General features: G+C 41.8%; 1 protein-coding gene across 2 annotated transcripts in view; it reads right to left on the bottom strand.

The window, feature by feature from the left end:
• The window catches only part of USP13 (ubiquitin specific peptidase 13), a 112,716-nt gene that overhangs the window by 10,297 nt on the left and 79,198 nt on the right, over nt 1–23,221 (bottom strand). Inside the window, exons 14-19 of one of the 2 annotated variants that reach the window (XM_040428263.1) lie at nt 18,669–18,757; nt 18,421–18,543; nt 17,125–17,151; nt 8,663–8,806; nt 8,170–8,330; nt 5,698–5,863 (exon numbers count right to left, since the gene is read on the bottom strand). In XM_040428263.1, coding sequence (XP_040284197.1) covers nt 5,698–5,863; nt 8,170–8,330; nt 8,663–8,806; nt 17,125–17,151; nt 18,421–18,543; nt 18,669–18,757 — 710 coding nt within the window. The remainder of the gene's footprint in view (nt 1–5,697; nt 5,864–8,169; nt 8,331–8,662; nt 8,807–17,124; nt 17,152–18,420; nt 18,544–18,668; nt 18,758–23,221) is intronic. The other variant, XM_040428264.1, reaches the window with a different exon arrangement.

The following is a 23,221-nucleotide window of genomic DNA, read 5'->3' as shown; positions in this document are numbered from 1 at the left end:
TGAATTGCGCTAACAAAATGGCGCCGAGCGTGAGGCAGATAGCTTGCGTAACTTCCGATTCAAACGTCACGAGAGCGACTTAAACGGAACCATCAGACGAGATCACATGCCGGCAAGGTAAGAAAGATTTATTTCTTACAAATCTCCTCTGTAACTTCCGCTTTTGTGGGTTCTCAAGAGTTGAATTGGTGTTATCGCGATAAAAGGGTTCAAGTTATAGCTGATCTGTCTGTTAGAAAGAACCTGTTGAAATATTCCTTCTTTGTGTGGTAGAACATGCTGAAACTAAAAGGAAGTTGTTAGACGGCTGAGCCGGATATCCTGTGACGTAGAATTGGTTCCCAGCCCAAGATTCTGACGAGAATCTGGAGATAAGGGTTAATACCAATTGCCATAAGCAATTGGAAGTTATTAAGATTTTGTATCCCGGTGAATTGACGAGGGGTCTTCACTTTGAGAGATTGTGGGCTCAATACTATTATATCATTTGATCTTTGTGCAACTGCGCTTAAGTTTGTGGGTTCGGTGGCGATTACTTATAGTAATCGGATTCCGTTTGATCTTTGTGCAACTACGCTTAAGTTTGCGGGTTTTATAAGTAGCAATTGTTTGATCTTCGTGCAACTACAATAATGGGAAATTCTAATGTTGCAGGACAGTGTGAAAAGAGATATTAACAGTGGCTCAGTTGATGCGAGAAAAGAAAGGAAAAGTATTAGTTAGAAATAAAAGTTGAAAGCATTCTGTCATACTAAGTAGCAGCGATTTCCAGTATTATCCGTAAATATGCAGTTTTGTGTAAAAGTTCCCCCTAGATGTTGCAAATGCAGTAGGAGATAGATTAAATTAAAGTTGTGGAAAAGTGTAGAGGGAAAGTTGAAAGTAATTGAGAAGAATGGACAATATTGCTATAGTAAAATGGAGGATTTGGGTGTGGTAAGGGAACAAAGAGAGTTGGCCATGCGGCATTCCCTTCCCCCCACCACATGTGTTGTAACTAAGTAATCCTGGGTCTTGTGGTCCATCAAAGACTACCTATTGCTTTTTCTGTCAGCTCCTCCTCTACACCAGGTGCTGGAATGTGCTAATCAGCACCACCCACTGTGCCTTCTGCTCTCTCTAGCTTTTCCCCACCCCCCAAAAACGCTTTCCTTAGGCTGAAAATAACCCTTCCCAATTGTATGTCCCATCAGTTAAAAATGTACCTGCAGTAATTGCCCCTATGATGCCTACTAGAAATATTCCCATTATGCTAGTTGGAAGTGTCCTATCAATCTAAGGATGCACCCATTCTAAGTCCTTATTCAGGTATGAGTGAAAGTGTAGGGATATCTGCATCATTATATGATGTATGACATATACTACACCCAGTAGTAACATCAATTTTGCCATGATGAATAGAATTCCCAATTCAGAGGACTTACTTATGCTGCTTTATAGAAAATTAGTTAAAATATGGAGAGTTTTCTCATATTATTTATGAGATTTGGAAAATTGAGTCCAATGTAGAGCTGGGGATTTAATGCATAGTGAAGATCAGTGAGTCTGTGATGAAGTGTTTAGGTCATCAGTCAGTCACATTGTCCTCAGGACAGAGAGTGTGGAGAAAGTTTTCACTAGACTCCAGAAAAGTTGGGTGGATTTGGATTTTTGAGATTACCTTATCTATGCATGAGAAGATCCTAAGTGCTGCCTTTGTGTATGATCTTGAGAATCATCTAGAAAGGTCTAGTGTTGGCTAGGCTTGAGAGAAGTTAATTTTGTCCCTATTATGTCATATTGTTAAAGTTAAATCAAACAAAGACCTAAGGCGGGGGTGGCTGCCTATCAGTCCTCCCCACAAGGGGGGGGGGGAAGACTTTGTATGTACTTGCCCACTTCCTCGCCTGTGGGAGGAAGACAAATGTTCAGCCCCTTCAAATGAGAAACACCCATAGGGAATTTAACAACCCAGAATCAAATACTGGATCCCTATTATTTATATAATCCTTGGGATCTAATTACATTGCTTCATAGCAAACATGTTCCATGATCTCTCATGGCTAAGGATAGTATCACATGTGTAGGAGCATATAGTAATGCAATTCCTACTCCTCTCACCAATTAATCACCGTCTTAAGGGTGTGCAAAATTAGATCCGATCACTCTGCTGCATCTGGAAGGGGGGAGGCTGGGAGTAGTAAATACAAATACTTTCCCACCTCTGTAAATAAAAAAAATATAAAAATTCAAATTCAAATTTAATGTCTCCATCCAATTAATAACCACATTTTTGAGTTTCTGGTAGATCATTTCAGGCTCCTGGAAGATGGATCACCTCGGACAGGATATGCTGTTCCTACTTAATCTGATGTTGTCAAGAAAGAACCACTCCGTCCAGCAATGGTAGTGCAGGAGACAGAGCTGAAGACACTCGCTGAGGTTGGTAAGATGGCTGAGGGTAAGACTGCTAACATCCAGGTATGCCTTCGGTATCACTCATTATTATGGTCTAATCTAGTGAAGCAGAGATTTTGTTTGATCCATTGGTAAGCCCATCAATAATGAATGCTGAGCGTATGAAAGATGTTTGATGCCCTGATACTGCCTGAGGAGGTAGAGGTTACATTATTACCTGAAGTCTACCCTAAGTGGAAATCTGTGTGATACAGGATGGCTTAGGGCCAGTGGACTTCCAAAAAGTTTGCCTTTTTCAGATACAGGTTACAGAGGCTGAAAGGAAACATCAAAGGATAAAGGTAGAAGTGATAATAGGACTCTGGAGAGTTGGTAATAAACTCTTCCTTCAGAGGGCACTCCACCTAAAGAGGATGGATTTAGAACATGGGCAAATCCAGAGAGAGAAGGTGTGATTGGGTTCTGTGGTGGACAGCTCCTGGGTTCAACAATGCTGCCACTAGGTGAATGCTGTAATAATGATAGGAGAACTATGGGAGTTCCAGGAAGGCATATGCCAAGGTCATCTTATCCATTTCAGAGACTGCGGATTGACTACATTCAGAACAAAGGTGGAACAGTGTGAATATGTCTGTGTCTGTATTGATCTCTTTCCAGGATATTCCGAGATTTGGCCTGTAGCGAAGGCTATAGCTAAAAGATACTGACTGAGGTGAGAGTACCTATCCCTGGGGTTTTTCTTCCTCCGATATACATCTAACAGGAAGATAGGCCTAAGTCCTTATGAAGTACTCTTTGGGAATGCTCCTGGATTAGGTGTCTATTTCCCCAATAGTTCCAGATGCAGCATAGTAGTTTTCCAAAATGATGTTGTCTGTTGCACAAGTTATTGTCTAATGTGTATTTCCAAGTTTTAGTTGTTTCCTAGAATCCAGACTGTATAGAAGCGATTCATTCTTCACAATCAGGAGATTGGATAGTGGTGAAACAAGAGACGGGCGGAAAGTCCTAGAGCTATGGTTTGAAGATCTACATCAAGTCCTGATAACCGCCGCCACTGCTGTCGAATTGCAAGGAGAAACTGATCGTATTGCAATCAAGTGCCAGGACTATAAGAGCCATAATGTTGTTTCATGCCTTATTGTTTGTTCCATATTGTACAAAGGGGAAATCACAGTCAAATCAAATTCCAACGGTTTTATATTCTCAATGAGTCAGGAACAACTAAGTTGACTTTTGCAGTATAGTGGACTGTAAGACCGATGACAGACAGGACACTTGGTTTTGGTCTGATAAGTACATCTGTGTGACGGGGACTGACCCAGTCTATGGTAATTGTATTTAAATATGACCATACCAACTGTGGATATTGGAAATTAACAGAATGGAGTACTAATCTGAAGTGTTGTGAATATAATCTAGTGGAAACTACCTCTAGAGTCAGTAAAGGTGAAGGTTTGTCGCAAAGAATGACTATCCTGAAGGGAACCTCACCAAACAGTTGTAAACATGATGAGTGTAATCCTCTGTTCCTGTCCATTAGAAATCCTATACAACAGGATTTGGGGATATATGTGTTAGGAGCGTGTGTAAGTGACAAAGATCCCCTAGGACCTTAGAGACAGGATTTATACAGGAAAGCCCTTTGGTGTTTTCCCTCCAGGATATTGTTCTTACATAATTCAGCTGAAGATGACAAGTAGTGATTTTAACGTTTACTCTGACAGTTGGTTTATCAACCAAAATTATCAAAACGCAGATATCTGGTGATTGTGTGGAGATTTGAAACTCCAACCCAGGATGCAGGTGGAATGAAGTGGCCAATGTACCCTGATCAAGTCCTGATCGGGTACTGATGCCATTTGTTCTATTCTCACCTCCTGAGTGGGATCAAATCAGAAAACAATGTCCGGTCACGACTAAGGAGGTCACTGCCTACATCCTATGACTCGTGTTTATACATGGATGCCATAGGAGTCTGTAGAAGAGTTTCTGATTAATTTAAAGCAAAAAGTCAGATAGTTGCAGGATTCGAGTCATTAACTCCCATGATTAGTAAAAATAAAAAAATAAAAAAATTTTTTTGATTGGATTAACATATCTATTGTCATCAACAGAGATTTGTGAATTATATCGGTGATGCTGTTAAGAGAATGGTGGAACAACTGAGCTCTTTTCCAGTGATGACTCTACAGAACTAACTGGTCCTTCACAGCAGAAAAAGGAGGGGTCTACAGGAACTGCTGCATCTACATCCCGGACAACACGGCCCCTGATGGAAGGATCACCAAGGATCTGAAGAAACTGATGAACTTTATCAAATGAACTGATGGGAAAAATTCTGAAATTAATATCATGGCCAGAATAATGTTTTGGGAACTGGTTCAGTGACTACAATGTTATTAGAATTTGGTTTTAATGGGCTGTCATATAGTTCTACATTTTAGGAAAATTGTTTTGGAAAATGTATAATACATCCATGCTCACACTATGTATATGTGCTGTGCCCCTGTCAAAGACACAGATTATTCCATCCTTAAGTAAATAAAACCTTGTTGATGGTTGCGGGGTAAATAGGACAAGGTGAAGGCAAACCCGAAAGGGAATTGAGGGGACCTGGTGAAGCAATAAGGAAAGTCCAGCTCTTCGCTGTTTAGGGCGTTGGGAGAGTACCTCACTTTGCCTGTTCACCTCTGGTCTATTGCCCGCAAAAGGAGGGATTTGTGAGAGAAGGATTTATTATTTTACGCATATATAATGAGAATATTCTGTAGTACACATTTCTGTCCACTAGATGGCTGCAAACCATATGTATGAGAAGGTCAATGAGGGAGGGGGAAAGAGGGGATTACATTACAGTCTTCAAATACACCTATAGACTCAGTGAAACCACTCCTATCAGGTTAAGGAGCCAATAGTCTCTTCTTAAGGAACACCCCTTTTGTGATGTCATGTCTGCTATTTAAGTGAATGTACTGCGAATAAAAGGCTCTCTCGCCTGCTCTTCCACCATGCTCAAGGAAGATGAGAAGATGCTTTCATGAAACCACCTAGTTTGTCTGGTCTCATTATAAAGCTGTATGGCATGCACATACTTATACTTCTAATTGATTTGGCACCACACAAAGAAGAAGGAGAAGCGCATGAATTGCGCTAACACCTTCACTGCTAGACCTTGTCCAGTTCTGTGGAGCACTTGATGTACATTAGCTATGGTAGCTAGTTAGATTTTAATGATAAAGCTTCTGACTCGAATAGTAAGAGTTTAATTCTAGTAACGATTAGCATTCCCCTTCTTACTTCCGTTTCCGTCTTTCACTCGAGGGCCTTCTTGTTCATTGTCGGTCAGGATTCCATTTGATTGCTGATTGTTTTCATCATCCACAGATTGTGAAGTATTAGCAGCTTCATCTTCACATTCAGGGTGAGAGAATATCCAGTCAAGGGCTCGCTCCAGATTGTTATTCTAGGATGGAGAAGAGCGACATAAAATGGCAACCAACTGACCTATTCTGAAATTACATTGAGGAGGCAGAGGGAAAACCTCAAAAAAGACACATATGGGGATATTTATCAGGAGAGGAATATTTAAAGACAGTTTTGCTTGAGTCTGTGTTGGCATATGGTGTCCTAACTAAGGGCAACATAAATAAGTGACTGATTCTCTTAGCAATATGCTGGGTCACTTTCTTTAATTGACCCAGACAATCTGCCAACATCTTGTATTGAAAAGCTCCAGCTGATAATGATGAGTCCTGAATATTCATGAGCTCCTGACTCTCCCCGCCCACCTGCTGCTGATTGACAGTAGTTTTCCATATGAATCAGCAGCAGGTGGGCAGGGGAGTGGCTATAGCTCTGAATTAAATATACGCTGGACTCAATGACATCACACCGGACTCAAATCAGCTCATTAGCATACGGCATGTGGCATCTTTGTGTGTATATTATGAGGTAACCATCTGTCACACCAGAAAGTGAATACATCTAAGGCACTTTTTAGTAGTTAATGATTGTATATAATTAGTTCGATTATAATCAAATATCCACATGACAGGTTCCCTTTAAGGCAGGCGTGGGGAACTGCATATGGCCCTCGGGATCAATTCATGTGGCCCCCTGCCATAACATAGTGAAAATGCTAATGACTGCTTCCATTATGGAAGCAGTCATTAGCATGCGGGATGCAAGGGAGGTGAGAACACTGCACTGGCTGTACTCACCTTCCCTGGTCTTCTTCCAGCCCCGCTCTGTGTCCTGACACATAATGTCAGGACGTATTGCACGTAGACGCGCACTATGACCTGATGCTGTGCGCGGTCAGGTTACAGTACAGCGCAGCGGGAAGAAGACCAGAGAGGGTAAGTGAATCTGAGGCAGTGAAGAGGCAGCGTCATCCAGAGCTGGAGAAGTACGTTTGTTTGTTTTTTGTCGTCTGATCTGAGGTCTGATTGGATGCTGGGGGGTCTGATAGGGGCTTATCTGAGGCTAATTGAGGGTGGGGAAGGTCTGATCTAAAGCTGGGGGTCTGATCTGAGGCTGGGAGGGGTCTAATGGGAGCTGATCTGAGGAGGGGCTGATCTGAGGCTAGGGAGGGTCTGAGGGGGGCTGATCTGAGGCTGAAGGGTCTGAGGGAGGCTGATCTGAGGCTGGGGGGGTTTGATTTGTGGCTGGGGGTCTGATCTGAGGCTGGAAGGCCTATTAGGGGTCTAATCTGAGGCTAGGGAGAGTCTGATGGGGGTTGATCTGAGGCTAGGGAGGGTCTCGTGGGGGTGTGACTGCCTGGCTGCCATTAATGCCAAATAAAGAACTAAATAAATAACATTCAGAACTTGAAAATTAGACTGCTATGTTTGGTCAAAATGTAATATATATAGTGCAGGCGCCATTTTGTGCTGCAAATATACAGCGCCCTAGATTTTTTAATTGAAGCACAATTTCTATAACTTACCCCTAAGTCAGTTATATGTTTGACAAAATATAGCAGTCAAATTTTTAAGCTGAGAATTTTGTATGGCCCGCGAACGATTTTACAAATATCCAAATGGCCCTCAGCAGCAAAAAGGTTCCCGGGAAATGCTTTAAAGGTATATATGACATGCAGATTTTCTGCCCTATGAACGCTCGTTACTGACTATCTGGCAGTCTAATACTGCTTCCGATTGCTGGATGAACGAGCAAACGCATGCTGAAAGATCTGATTTAGCCCGCGTGTGTAATCACGATTTGCTGCTGGCACACCGCTTTCCTGCATGGGAATGAGTGATGCCAAAGCTATCGCTCCTCCCCATGCTGCGGAGGACATCGCGGCAAGTAATAGCAGTAGTGTCCTCTGCTAGCTATCTGGCGACTGCCAAGAGGGAATGCTTCCCTCCCGACAATCGCTTACAGCATCAGGGTGTCTAATACACCTTTAAACTTAACACTTTTGTCCAGAAAAGCTGCAGTTTTCTTACTCCACCCTCCTACTGGTGTGAGATTGTGACTTTTAAAAAAAAGTCTCAGTGATGAATCTGGAGTTAAACTCATTAGTATAGCTAACCACGTCCACTTTTCCACCCACATTTCAAACCTAGAGCGCGTGGTCATATAGAAACGGTCAGAGGAATCTGCTACAGTATGTGGTCTATATGATGTCACACCTCATGATCTTCCCCATGCCTAGGCACATGGAGACATGGGAACTACTTCTTATATAATACTCAAGTATCTTCATAGACACATCCATATACTGCAATAAAGTGAACTTTCATGTGCTGCATAGTAACTTACTGTTGCCCTCAACGCCTGAATAGCTTGCCTTCTCTGGAAACCCATGGATGTGATCAGAGCTACGATCTCTTCTGGTGGTAGGTCGATCTGTGCATGGAGTTCATAGGATGGTTGAGCAGATGCAGCAGCGCATCCAGGGATATTTAATGGTTCTGCAAAATCTGAGGAGAAACACGGAAACCATATTCATTTATTTTACACCAACTTTCTTACAACGAAAACTGCAGTGGATTTAGTATCTTAAAGTCTGATGTTCTGGAACCTAAACTGTGAAATAAAAATGTTTAATTTACCAAAAACTGAACCTATGTCCCCAATTTTGAACTAAAAGGGGTGGTCCCATCAGGACATATGCCCTATTAGGTGAATAATTTGTAAAAACAGGAATTAGCATCACTTTTTCCGCTATTTCTTTAATTGCTTGGCTTTAGGAAAAAGCAGAGCAGTTTAACCCTTATTTTTCCTTCCCAGCCTTAATGGTAATTTTACTGACCAGGATCTTCCATGTGTGCAATTATCCAGTTGAAAGCTAATTCTGCACCCATGCTTCCAGTGTAGTAGACAGCCTTCCGACAAGCCTCCAGTGGAAAACCCATCTCAGCCAGCTGCATGACAGAAGACTCGTCTATGTCAGGAGCTGAAATAACATGCAGGAGAGGCCATTCAGCGTTCTGGTACCTAATGAACCTACCTAATGACGCTAAGTGGCAACATGTATAGAGTATGGGGATAGCAAATACCACATAATATTTTAAACAGCACCATTGAGCCTTGTTCACATTTTCGTGGCCTTTTGACATCCATGAGAAATAAAATAAGTCTGGATTTTTTCCAAGAAGATGTACATGTTTGATCCAAGTGTCCACTGTGTGTCATCCATACACTACTCGGCTGAAAATTAATTTCAAGAGCAGTACCTAGCAACGGTCTGTGAAACCGGATGCCATCTGTTTCAGGTCTGTGTTTTTCATGGACTCAGACTTTAATGGGTGCGTTTGGTGTGCATCATGAACCATGACTCCATGATTTTTTCACTGACCCACAGTCAATGAAAAACTTCTGGTATGTGATTAAACACATTAAAATAATTGTGTGTGTGTGTGCTGTCCACAGAAAATGAGAACAAACATCAGTTAAAAACAGAAATGTGAACAAGACCTTACAGCTACACTTCTCTGGAAATAATGAAATCATTTTCCCATTTGAAAATTTCTATAACAATAGCTACTGCTCACAGAATATTATACTATAACAAAGACTGTATTTTATGTAATTGTAGCAATTAAAATTAACAATTGTGTACTTTTTATATTCAACATTGTCCAGGATCAATATTTTATTGTTAAATCCCTTTAATCCAGCATATAAGAAGAAATATAGAGTGCATTACCAGTGGTTATTCAGGTAAATGATGACCTCAAGACAGGTCATCATTATCACATCAGCAGGGGTCCGAGTCCTGGCACCCAGGCCAACCAGCTGTTTCAGGGAGCCGCCACGCTCGTCTCTGGAGTGTGGTGGCTCCTGGCAGCTTTTCAAGCATAGCGTTGTACATAGTATAGCGGCTGTGCTTGGTACTGCAGCTCAGCCCTATGCACTTCAATGGGACCAAGCTGCAACTAGGCTGTGTGACCGATGAACGTGAATTCATATGGCCAAAGAGGAGGCCACAGCGCTCACGGAGCACTGGCCTCTTCTGACAGTTGATCAGTGTAACCTTGGATACGGTTGGGCATGGAGACATACAGGTTCTGTATGGTATCCTGTGGCACATTTGCCCACAGATGTTGCTGCTGGGCCTGTCGATCCTGCACACTCATAGGTTGCCGAATCTGGTGTCCCAGTTGGTCACATAAATGATCGATTGGCAATTAATCTGGTGATTGGGCAAGATATGCCTGGGAAACCCTTGCTGTATGTGGGCGAGCATTATCATGCTACAAAATACTAGTTGGAAACTCTGTACGAGAGGCAACACGTGGCTGCAGGAGGTCCTGCACATATCGCTGAGATGTTAGGGTCTCTCGTATCAAATGATCCTCTCTTCTGGTGATCTGTCTGGTACTCCCGTAGCTTGTTCTCACGTAAACACTGCTCAAAATATCTCCTAACAGCTAAGACAGAATGGCCTAAATGGTGGATAGAGACCATCCTGCTCCTCTCCATCTAATAATGTGCCCCCTCTTAAAGTTTGTCAACTGGGCTAAATGCCTTTGAGTGTGCCGTAGGGGGATGTCTAGCAGTTGACAATTTATCAGTAAAAGGTGCATGCCAACTTTTGCAGCAATCTGATATTTCTATCTGGGTGCATTTTTTATTTTTGTCAATTGATGTTAATTGAGATTTGGATCTACACAATGCTTTCATGACAACAGTTAACCAAGTAGATATGGGCGATATGTAAAGTGTTAGGGCTCATGCACACAGCCATAACTGTTTTGTGGTCTGCAAATCGCTGAACCACAAAACACGGATCCCAGCCGAGTGCATCCCACCATTAACCTCTGTAGAAATCTCCTATTCTTGTCTGCAAAATGGACAAGAAAAGGGCATGTTTAATATTTTTTTTTTTTTTTTGTGGGGCCAATGAACAGATGTGCAGGTGTGGACAGCACACAATGTGCTGTCCGCATCTTTTGCAGCCCCATTGCAATGAATAGATCTGCATCCAATCCGCATGTTCATGATCCCTTATACTCTATTCCCCAGGTATGCAATCTGTTAGTCGCCTTCTATAGGTGGATTGTGTATGGGTGATAAGTAGATCTGGGACCATGACATGGTTCAGGAGAGTGGAGGTGGTCAGGATCCACTGTGCTGGTGCAGCTAAGTGACGTTCAGCTGATGTTGCTGCCCACTGGAACCTTCTGCTCCTCAAGCCTTGCAACTGAAGGTGGTTGTCACTGATATTGGGGGTACCTGATACAATCACTCGGATTGAGGGTATTTGTAGTTTTCATTGTTATTGGGGGTCTGTGGAAGTTACTATTATTAAAGGGTCTGAAAATGAAATGGATCAGGAGGAAGTTTATGCCGGTGTTCTCTGCAGCAGGCCTACTATCCGGACAAGTGACATGTAGTAATAATTGTGCTTCAAATCAGCTGACAAACGCTCTTATGTTAGCCGATTGCATCTTTTATGCAGCCTATAAGATTCTCCATTATTGGCAGCTCATGGCCCTGTGTATTTAGGGATGTAAAAACACAAATATGGTAAAACTGCTCAAACTGGTCTTGTTTCTCTCTGCAAAAAGAACATAAATGAATGACCATAAATCAAGTAAGGACCAGGATTGCAGCAGGTGAACCTCAAAAGTCCAAGAACATCACTTTTAGTTTAAATTAAAAGGGGTCTCCCCATTGGTAGTAATGGTCAGCAGTGCAGTCAGTGTCAAAGTACCTGCTTTACATCAAAGGAGCGATCTTCTAAGCAACAATGCAGGCCCCGTCCACTTATTAGTCTCCTCGTAGTGTCCTCATCCACGTACTCCCCTGTAGACTTGTATGGCTCACCAAAAGTTATTGTAGACAGCCACACTGCAGACCACTCACACTTGCAGATCGCTATTTGCCAGACGGAGCTGCGTACCATGGATCACAATTCTCTAACAGTCACAGGAATATGGAGACCAGACTTGGACTGGCCCACGGGGGAACAGGTGAATCCCCCAGAAGGCCAGTGAGCAAGGTGGACCCCTAGTCCCCTGCACAAGTAGCACATGGCACAGTGGTCTGACGGCACTAGTTACATAGTTGTTAATGTTGGACAAAGACAAAATTCCATCTGTGGGGGTCCCCCACCAATCAGATACTGAAGACCTATCCAGAGGATAGGTTATCAGTTATAAAGTCTTGGGGTTCACCTGTTGCGCTCCAAGTCCTTACTTAGTTTATGGTATTCAGGGATGTGCTACAAATAATCAATACAACTGAACTGGGGAGGGACGATCACTGTAGCAATCGATGCTTGCACAACTCAAATATCTGGAGGTAATAATACCATTACAGAATAGGAACAATGATTAGCCAACAGTCACTTTAAAAGGGATTATCTACTTTTTACAATACTATTAGTTGGAAAGGTCCCCTAAAATAGGCTGGTCACAAGTTGTTCTACTCCTGAGTGCCCCAAAAATCAGCTGTCATCTCCGGAAGACTGCAGCAAGTGTTTAAAAGGGGTTGTTCAGCTGGATTTAGGGGTGGGCAATTTTGTCAAAAAATAAAATCTTGATTTTTCTTCAACCCTATGGACAATTTTCAATTTGAATCTCAATTTTCTTGTTTTTGTTAATTAAACTACTAAGACTATATAGACGAGCAGTGCACGAGTTACTACATATATACAGACCGGGAGTGCAGGGGTTAATATATTAATCCCTGCACTGCCGATAACCACAGTATCCACATACAGATAGAGGACTGGGGGAGAACATATAATGTATATATTATCCTGGGACGCTTTTCCTATAGGAGCTTGCACCCAATCTTTAAATCTGAAAAGGTTGGTGCTGCCATTCATTGCATTATATACACTGCTCAAAAAAATAAAGGGAACACTTAAACAACACAATGTAACTCCAAGTCAATCACACTTCTGTGAAATCAAACTGTCCACTTAGGAAGCAACACTGAGTGACAATCAATTTCACATGCTGTTGTGCAAATGGGATAGACAACAGGTGGAAATTATAGGCAATTAGCAAGACACCCCCAATAAAGGAGTGGTTCTGCAGGTGGTGACCACAGATCACTTCTCAGTTCCTATGCTTCCTGGCTGATGTTTTGGTCACTTTTGAATGCTGGCGGTGCTTTCACTCTAGTGGTAGCATGAGACGGAGTCTACAACCCACACAAGTGGCTCAGGTAGTGCAGCTTATCCAGGATGGCACATCAATGCGAGCTGTGGCAAGAAGGTTTGCTGTGTCTGTCAGCGTAGTGTCCAGAGCATGGAGGCGCTATCAGGAGACGTGGAGGAGGCCGTAGGAGGGCAACAACCCAGCAGCAGGACCGCTACCTCCAACTTTGTGCAAGGAAGAACAGGAGGAGCACTGCCAGAGCCCTGCAAAATGACCTCCAGCAGGCCACAAATGTGCATGTGTCTGCTCAAACGGTCAGAAACAGACTCCATGAGGGTGATATGAGGGTCCGACGTCCACAGGTGGGGGTTGTGCTTACAGCCCAACACCGTGCAGGACGTTTGGCATTTTCCAGAGAACACCAATATTGGCAAATTCGCCACTGGCGCCCTGTGCTCTTCACAGATGAAAGCAGGTTTACACTGAGCACATGTGACAGACGTGACAGAGTCTTGAGACGCCGTGGAGAACGTTCTGCTGCCTGGAACATCCTCCAGCATGACCGGTTTGGCATTGGGTTAGTAATGGTGTGGGGTGGCATTTCTTTGGAGGGCCGCACAGCCCTCCATGTGCTCGCCAGAGGTAGCCTGACTGCCATTTGGTACCGAGATGAGATCCTCAGACCCCTTGTGAGACCATATGCTGGTGCGGTTGGCCCTGGGTTCCTCCTAATGCAAGACAATGCTAGACCTCATGTGGCTGGAGTGTGTCAGCAGTTCCTGCAAGACGAAGGCATTGATGCTATGGACTGGCCCGCCCCTTCCCCAGACCTGAATCCAATTGAGCACATCTGGGACATCATGTCTCGCTCTATCCACCAACGTCACGTTGCACCACAGACTGTCCAGGAGTTGGCAGATGCTTTAGTCCAGGTCTGGGAGGAGATCCCTCAGGAGACCGTCCGCCACCTCATCAGGAGCATGCACAGGCGTTGTAGGGAGGTCATACAGGCACGTGGAGGCCACACACACTACTGAGCCTCATTTTGTCTTGTTTTAAGGACATTACATCAAAGTTGGATCAGCCTGTACTGTGTTTTTCCACTTTAATTTTGAGTGTGACTCCAAATCCAGACCTCCATGGGTTGAAAAATTGGATTTCCATTTTATTTTTTTTGTGTGATTTTGTTGTCAGCACATTCAACTATGTAAAGAACAAAGTATTTCAGAAGAATATTTAATTAATTCAGATCTAGGATGTGTTATTTTTGTGTTCCCTTTATTTTTTTGAGCAGTGTATATATATATATATATATATATATACATACACACAGTACAGACCAAAAGTTTGGACACACCTTCTCATTCAAAGAGTTTTCTTTATTTTCATTACTATGAAGGCATCAAAACTATGAATTAACACATGTGGAATTATATACATAACAAACAAGTGTGAAACAACTGAAAATATGTCATATTCTAGGTTCTTCAAAGTAGCCACCTTTTGCTTTGATTACTGCTTTGCACACTCTTGGCATTCCTCTTGATGAGCTTCAAGAGGTAGTCCCCTGAAATGGTTTTCACTTTACAGGTGTGCCCTGTCAGGTTTAATAAGTGGGATTTCTTGCCTTATAAATGGGGTTGGGACCATCAGTTGCGTTGAGGAGAAGTCAGGTGGATACACAGCTGATAGTCCTACTGAATAGACTGTTAGAATTTGTATTATGCAAGAAAAAAGCAGCTAACAGTCTATTCAGTAGGACTATTAGCTGTGTATCCACCTGACTTCTCCTCAACGCAACTGATGGTCCCAACCCCATTTATAAGGCAAGAAATCCCACTTATTAAACCTGACAGGGCACACCTGTGAAGTGAAAACCATTTCAGGGGACTACCTCTTGAAGCTCATCAAGAGGAATGCCAAGAGTGTGCAAAGCAGTAATCAAAGCAAAAGGTGGCTACTTTGAAGAACCTAGAATATGACATATTTTCAGTTGTTTCACACTTGTTTGTTATGTATATAATTCCACATGTGTTAATTCATAGTTTTGGTGCCTTCAGTGTGAATCTACAATTTTCATAGTCATGAAAATAAAGAAAACACTTTGAATGAGAAGGTGTGTCCAAACTTTTGGTCTGTACTGTATATATATATCCATAAAAAAGGTCAGGCAGCACTCCTTTATCACAGTTATACGGTGCCCGCGGTGGTCCCTCGATACAGGATGGATAAACAAATAAAGAAAGTCCGCAGCAATCCTTGAAGTAAAAAATGTGCAGTTTATTCACACATGTCAGAAAATTGACAACGTTTCAGTTCTCTCACAGAACCTTTCTCACCTGACTTGAGAAAGGTTCTGTGAGAGAACTGAAACGTTGTCAATTTTCTGACATGTGTGAATAAACTGCACATTTTTGACTTCAAGGAGTGCTGCGGACTTTCTTTATTTATTTAATTTATAATTTATTTATATATATATATATATATATATATATATATATATATATATAGAGAAAGTTCAAGGCAGCACAGAAAATAACCAAGGTAAGGAGTGACAGCAAATAGACGCAACCCACCGTCTTGATGTACAAAGAAGAAAAGACTGCAGCACTTCCAATCGGTGAAAAAAAATGGGAGGTCCTATATTCCCCCATGCAACGTTCCAGTCCTATATATATTATAGACCCTACTCCAGTCCTCCCTCTAAGTACAGTAGATATACAAATGCCCTGGTCGGCAGCCACATGCAGTCCCGGATGGAGCTATCTTGCGCAGAGAGCTCTCTCTACCCCTCGGCCATTACATCCACTCTATACCCCCCGGCCATTACAACGGGCAGCCATGCTGCGCTGATTAGGTGCTCCAGATTAAAAAAAAAAAAATCTATATCACGATATTGAATAAAACGGACATCGCCTCGCTGCAAGAAAGAAATTTAATTTGATTAATCGTCTAGCCCTACCTGAATTACATTTTTTAATTCTATTTATGGGACAGAATGGGTTAAAAAAAAAAAAAAAAAAAAAACACACACATTAGGCTAGGTTCTGCGTTCGTAAATCCCCTGTTCCGACAGAGGTATTTTGCAAAGAGACACTATGTGTTTCTAAACCTTTTTTAATGTTATAAATGTGCTCTTGCACACGGGTCTTCAAACTGCGGGTGGTCCTTCCTATATATTGGAGACCCGTGTACAGTTATAACATTAAAAAAGGTTTAGAAACACATAGTGTCTCTTTGCACTATAAATTATGTCACCAAAAAGAACCCAAAGGGTTAAAATTTATGGGAATAGAATTGGTGGATAAGTCGGCTCGAGGTGGAGATTATAACTAAAATTAACAAAAGAGAAGTGAATTGGATGTACTGTCTGAACACTATCCAACCGAGAGGCCTTAATGTTGAATGTGATGTCAATTCTTGTATAGTCTAAGGTGAGAAATGATGAGGTTTGCCTCAGGTCTGAACATCTACTGAGATGTCGGTGTGATTTTTTGTATATGATTTTGTAACCTTGTGAATTCAATGAACAGAAGAAATGTAAAAGGAAAGGCATTATAGACTTATGCGCAGGACTGATTTAGGAAAGAACTGTTATAGATATTTTTAGCAGGTTTTATAGAGCATGCTCATATTTTATTTATTTTATTGGTTTTACATGGGGAGTGAATATTTATATGGGGGTGGGGTTAGTTGCTGATAAAGAACAGCAGTTTTCGGCTTTGCAATCAGAGCTTCTGAAGAAGCGTTGTGGCGAAACCCGGGTCGGGCGTCTGTGCAGGCTGATCTGAATGCTGGTTATATTTTTAATCTTGGATCTATGAGAAGATCGAAGGACACCGGAGAAGGTGTTTTCTGAAGCCTATGGAGTTGCGGGGACACAAGTAGTATTGAATACGCACACCGTGAATGGACTCTTGTGAATATACTATGCAGGCACTTGTAGATTCCGAGGAGGATTCTGTTACATCTTGTGAACCTGGTGAAAACCCAGATTTTCCTTTAAGTCCGAGGAGAGAAGTATTCCTCTTGTGTCAATAGTTAGTTCCAAAAATGTAATATTCTCAGGCAAATCCATAAGTCTCCATTTATTATATACAGAATACACACACACTGCAATGCTTGTTAATTACATACAAACATAAGGTTATATACATACCTTCCATGAAATGGTTCCTGAAACGATCTGAAAAAGAAAATTCTAATTCAAGCATGGCTTCACTTTGCCAGTAGAAAATATAACTAAAGCCTATCCATCCATGTCTGGAGGGGAGAAAAAAATAAGCTTTTTTTGTCCTAATAGAGGTTTTCCTGGAAACTGTAACATTAACCACCCATTAAAGAGTCTTGATACATGACTAAGAATATCAGCCAAACGAAAGGAGCAAAAAATCGGGAACAGTGCTGTCTACAGTTGGGCCTCTCTGGTCTCGTGGATATCCCTAGTCAAGTTTTTGGAGTATGGGAGGTAACCCAAGCAAATGTGGGAAGAACATACAAACTCTATGCAGCGGTTTCCCTCATTTCGGGAGGGGAGCACGGGCAGGAGTACTAGAGCACCTGGTAGGTGTAAGGAGTCTTATATGCTAGGCAATGCTCCTCTGAGAAAAAGGATATACAAATTACGGTAGTTCTCTTTCCAAAAAGAAATAAAATCCAGCTGAGATGTAAAGACAAAGGCCTCTCACCCAGTTAAGCCAGTCCCTCTCTGCTCTGCACCGATGAGAGGCAATCACCCGGAAACAGCTTTCTGCGGATGAGGTACTGGCTTAGCTTTAATCCAAGTTATGTCTCAAGGAATATTTAAAAGGTCAAACATTGACTTATAGGGTAGCTGCATAATATCTGGTGGCATCAGAGTCTAAGCTTTAATTTCTTTTTGGAAAGAGGACTAATTTACATATCCATTTTCTCAGAGGAGCATTATCTTTGCTATAAAACTCCCTACGCCTAACTAGGTACTCTCCTTAAGAAATAGCACCCTCTTAATCCTGACAAAGGCCTGTCACCCAGTTAAGCCAGTTCTCTCTGCACTGATGAGAAGCAATGACCCTGAAACTGCTGTCTACAGATGAGGTACTGGCTTAACTATAATCCAAGTTATGTCTCAAGGCCTGTCTAAAAGGTTGAGGATTGACTTATAGGATACAGTAGCTAGCTTATATCTGGTGGCATTAGAGGCTCAGCTTTCTTTTTGGAAAGAGCTACTTTACATACAAGGTTTCTCTCAGACCAATTCAAACCCAGGAGCTCGTTGCTGCAAGGCAACACTGCAAGCTACTCTGCTGTCTCTTAAGAAATAAATATTCCTTTAGCTTCTACAAGACAACTCTTCCATTCACTGATCCAGGAAATTGAACCCTGGTTTATACTCTGAAATCTATCTATTCTACCTTTGAAGTGAGGGCATAACTGCATAAAATACTAAATAATAGGACATAGCATTTCCATGTACCTTTGGGGTCATCTGGAATAACAATGGGAGGAGCAATGTTTGGGAGCTCTTCTTCTCCTGGCTGCAGACCTTTAGCTCGGAGATTATTAACATCCAGGACATCCGGCATTTCCACTGCTACATCTAAAAAATTAATAATAATTGGAATGAAAATCACATTTATTCAAATACAATTTTTTACTTTACAAAGGGATGGTACAACATAAAACGTATACAATACATATCTGCAGGAATTAAAAGTTGCCTACCAAGTTTTTTAGGTACCCAGTCAAGACCAAATGTAAACTTCTTTATCTGGATTACCAGATATTCTGGGAATGAAGCAAAGCGAGATGTCCTAGAAAGAAAATCACCATGTTACAAGAATTTCCCATCTTTTCAAGACAATGGCTAAACAGACTGTTACAGATTCTGAAATCAAAGTTTGGAATTGATACAGTAAAATCCCTCTAGTTGTCCTGAATTGGACCATACTAAGCAACTAGATTAGAATCGGCGCCTTGTTCTGAACGTGCCTGAATGTAGATGTAAAAGCACCAGACCAGTAAAGTGTAGTGGGCAATCTGAATCCTGATGTTTCCTCCTATCTGCTTTCTGGTTTTATAATAATCCGTTATTACACTACTCCCAAGAAGCTGGGTTATGATAGCATTTAATGCTATTCCCACATAAAATATGCCATCATGTTATGATTTTAATTTTACTTTAGATTAGAGCAATTGACAGAGTAAAGCATCATGCATACACTGTATTTTACGACAATGGCCCATCTTAATGAGTGTGCCACTCTCTTGGCATTGTTTGCATCAAAATGTTGGTGCACCTCATTTTAGACAATCAGGGGCGCAAAAATAATGAATTTTTCAAATATCTTTGACAGCTCTGGTTTTAAACTAGAATGTGGTCGTGGGCAGCTTCTGGCATATAAAAGTGGTGCAAATTAGAGTTCGTCTAAAGTTTTTGGTGAACAGACTTTTGGCACATTGGGAAAGATTTTCAGGGCATGTGGACAAATTGCTGGCATAAACTAAGCTAACAAATAGGAGGTACAAACTAGGCTAGACGGCCTAAAGATGCACCAGGTATATCATCCAGCACCAGCCATTGGGATAAATATGGTTAGTAGATGTGGGCACCATTTACGGCAATGCAAACCATGCAAGAGGAGTGGTGGCAGCTCAGATAAGGCCCAAATCTTTTATAATTAATCCAGGGATAACAGATAAGTCTTTCCGTGATAATGCAGAGAGAAAAAGACTAATTTCCCAGTGATGGCTTCAGCTGTAACATAATTGGCACTCAGCCATGAAGACAGTAAATACCCTAAATGATTCCTTCTATCTCAATGGAAGGTAGTGATAACATATAGTAACTCAAATCAGCTGGAAGAGCTCCATGTGCACAGCCTCAGTGACCGGACAGGGCGGAATCTCTGGTCTACATATTTCACAGTTTGTGCACTTCCAATTCTCATACAATATGGAAAGTGCTCGGAAGTCCTATAGCAGTGAATGGAGAAAGCGGTGCACATGCAGCATCCTATCTGTTCATGGTGTTCTTGAGATAGGAGCGGGTCCCAGTGTTGGAAACCACATGTAGAGAAAGTTTATAGCGTATCCTATTGATATGCCATGAATGTCCAGATGGGAAAATCCCTTTAAAATGGTCTCCAGGGCTGTCATTTAGGTCAGTAGAATGAAATCAGTTAATTTTTTTTCCCATTAAAAGTAGTTGCCACCATTATTTGCATGTGTGCAAGTACCATAAGTGTACAAATATGCCTGCTAAACTGTATGCAAGTATGTATTCTGAGCACATACACATATGACTGTATGTAGTGTGTGCCTTTATGTGTAATGAGTATGTGTGCATGTATGTAATGAGTGTTTGCTTGTACATCGTGAATATGCATACGTGTACATTTATGTATGGAGTCGGTGCACAAAATTTTGTGTTCGTAAAAGTATTTTCTGAGATCTTTATACTAATGACTAAAGTTGAGCGAACTATCAGTACCTTCAATGTAAGATATCCTTTTTGGGATAGATTTCAAGTAGGCCTCAAATACCAGAAACTAGTTATTTTGAGAATGGCAAATTTGGGAATAGTTTTTCAACCCAGAAAAAAAAATGTGCTTTTACGGTCACTACAAATAACTTGACCAGCTAAAACAGTACAGATTTGCTTGAATAGAAATGTGAGACCTGTTTTTTTTTGCACTGTGTGACAGGTTAAGGTTTAATCTCAGAATCAGACTTCTATCTGCACGGTAGCGTGTGTCTTAGGTTTTTCTGAATGACACTATCAGTACCTTCAATGTAAGATATCCTTTTTGGGATAGATTTCAAGTAGGCCTCATATACCAGAAACTAGTTATTTTGAGAATGGCAAATTTGGGAATAGTTTTTCAACCCAGAACAAAAAGTGTGCTTTTACGGTCACTACAAATAACTTGACCAGCTAAAACAGTACAGATTTGGTTGAATAGAAATGTCAGGTCTATTTTTTAGGCGCTGGGTGACAGGCTCAACTTGCCCCTGATGTAGTATATGGCCAAAAAATAACCACACTGTTGATGGTTCAATGCACTTGGGTGACACAGGCTCAGCCTGCACCAGATGTAGTATATGGCCAAAAAATAATCAGACTGTTGATGGTTAAATGCACTTCGGTGACACAGGCTCAGCCTGCAGCTGATGTAGGATATAGCACAAAATAACCACACTATTGATGGTTAAATACACTTGGTGATAGCTTGTGCTGGCGCACCATAAGTCACAAAATGGCCGCCGATCACCCCAGAAAAAAAGTGATCTAAAAACGCTCTGGGCAGCCTCAAAAAAGTGAGCAAGTCAATATTAGCACTTCAATGATCCACAGCTGCAGATCGATCACAGAATGAAGTCTTTTGGAGGAGTTAATCACTGCCTAATCTCACCCTAACGTCGTAGCTGCAACCTCTCCCTATGCTTCAATCAGCAGAGTGACGTGCAGCGCAACGTGACCCAAGCTTATATAGAGGCTGGGTCACATGCTGCACTGGCCAATCACAGCCATGCCAATAGTAGGCAAGGCTGTGATGGCCTCTTGGGGCAAGTAGTATGACGCTTGTTGATTGGCTGCTTTGCAGCCTTTCAAAAAGCGCCAAGAAAGCGCCGAACACCGAACCCGGACTTTTACGAAAATGTTCGGGTTTGGGTCCGTGTCACGGACACCCCAAAATTCGGTACGAACCCGAACTATACAGTTCGGGTTCGCTCATCCCTACTAATGACCTATCCTCAGGATAGGTCATCAGTATCTGATCGTAGGGGTCAAACACCCGGGATCACCGTTGATTAGCTGTTTGAGAAGGCACCAGCACTTGCAGTAGTGCCGTGGCTTTCTCTCTGCTCACCAAGCACAGCGCAGTCAATTGTATAGCGGCTGTGCCCCTAGGCAGCAAGACCAATAAATGTAGTGTCACTGGCCTTGGAAAAGCTGAGAGAATGCAGCAGCACTACAACTGATTGGCGGGGCCTTAGGTGTTCAGGCGCCAATCAGTCAGGGCTGGCCTTAGGTGTTCAGGCAGGGCTGGGCTGGCCTTAGGTGTTCAGGCGCCCTGTGTGAGCTAATCTTGTGAGGCTTACATAATAGAAACCACCCAAAAATGAACCCATTCTAGAAACTACACCCCTCAAGGTATTCAAAACTGATTTTACAAACTTTGTTAACCCTTTAGGTGTTGCACAAGAGTTATTGGCAAATGGAGATGAAATTTGAGAATTTCAATTTTTTGTCAAATTTTCCATTTTAATCCATTTTTTCCAGTAACAAAGCAAGGGTTAACAGCCAAACAAAATGCTTTATTTATTGCCCCGATTCTGTAGTTTGCAGAAACACCCCATATGTGGCCGTAAACTACTGTACGGGCACACAGTAGGGCGTAGAGGGAAAGGTGCGCCGTATGGTTTTTGGAAGGCAGATTTTGCTGGACTGTTTTTTTTTTTACACCATGTCCCATTTGAAGCCCCCCTGATGCAACCCTAGAGTAGAAACTCCATAAAAGTCACCCCATCTAAGAAACTAGACACCTCAAGGTATTCAAAACTGATTTTACAAACTTTGTTAACCCTTTCGGTGCTCCACAAGATTTAATGGAAAATAGAGATACAATTTCAAAATTTCACTTTTTTGGCAGATTTCCATTTTAATAATTTTTTTCCAGTTACAAAGCAAGGGTTAACAGCCAAACCAAACTCAATATTTATGGCTCTGATTCTGTAGTTTACAGAAACACCCCATATGTGGTCGTAAACCGCTGTACGGGCACACGGACCGTTTTTTTGACACGATGTCCCATTTGAAGCCCCCCTGATGCACCCCTAGAGTAGAAACTCCAAAAAAGTGACCCCATTTTAGAAACTACGGGATAGGGTGGCAGTATTGTTGGTACTAGTTTAGGGTACATATGATTTTTGGTTGCTCTATATTACACTTTTTGTGAGGCAAGGTAACAAGAAATAGCTGTTTTGGCACCGTTTTTATTTTTTATTTTCAACATTCATCTGACAGGTTAGATCATGTTATATTTTTATAGAGCAGGTTGTCACGGACGCGGCGATACCTAATATGTATACAATTTTTTTATTTATGTAAGTTTTACACAATGATTTCATTTTTGAAACCAAAACAAATAAATCATGTTTTAGTGTCTCCATATTCTGAGAGCCATAGTTTTTTCAGTTTTTGGGCGATTAGCTTAAGTAGGGTCTCATTTTTTGCGGAATTAAGGTGACGGTTTGATTGGTACTATTTTGGC

Source organism: Bufo bufo, chromosome 4 (assembly GCF_905171765.1).
Source record: "Bufo bufo chromosome 4, aBufBuf1.1, whole genome shotgun sequence".
NCBI lineage: Eukaryota > Metazoa > Chordata > Amphibia > Anura > Bufonidae > Bufo > Bufo bufo.
The sequence above is the reverse complement of the archived record's forward strand: the minus strand, read 5'-3'. Positions and strand labels throughout refer to the sequence as shown.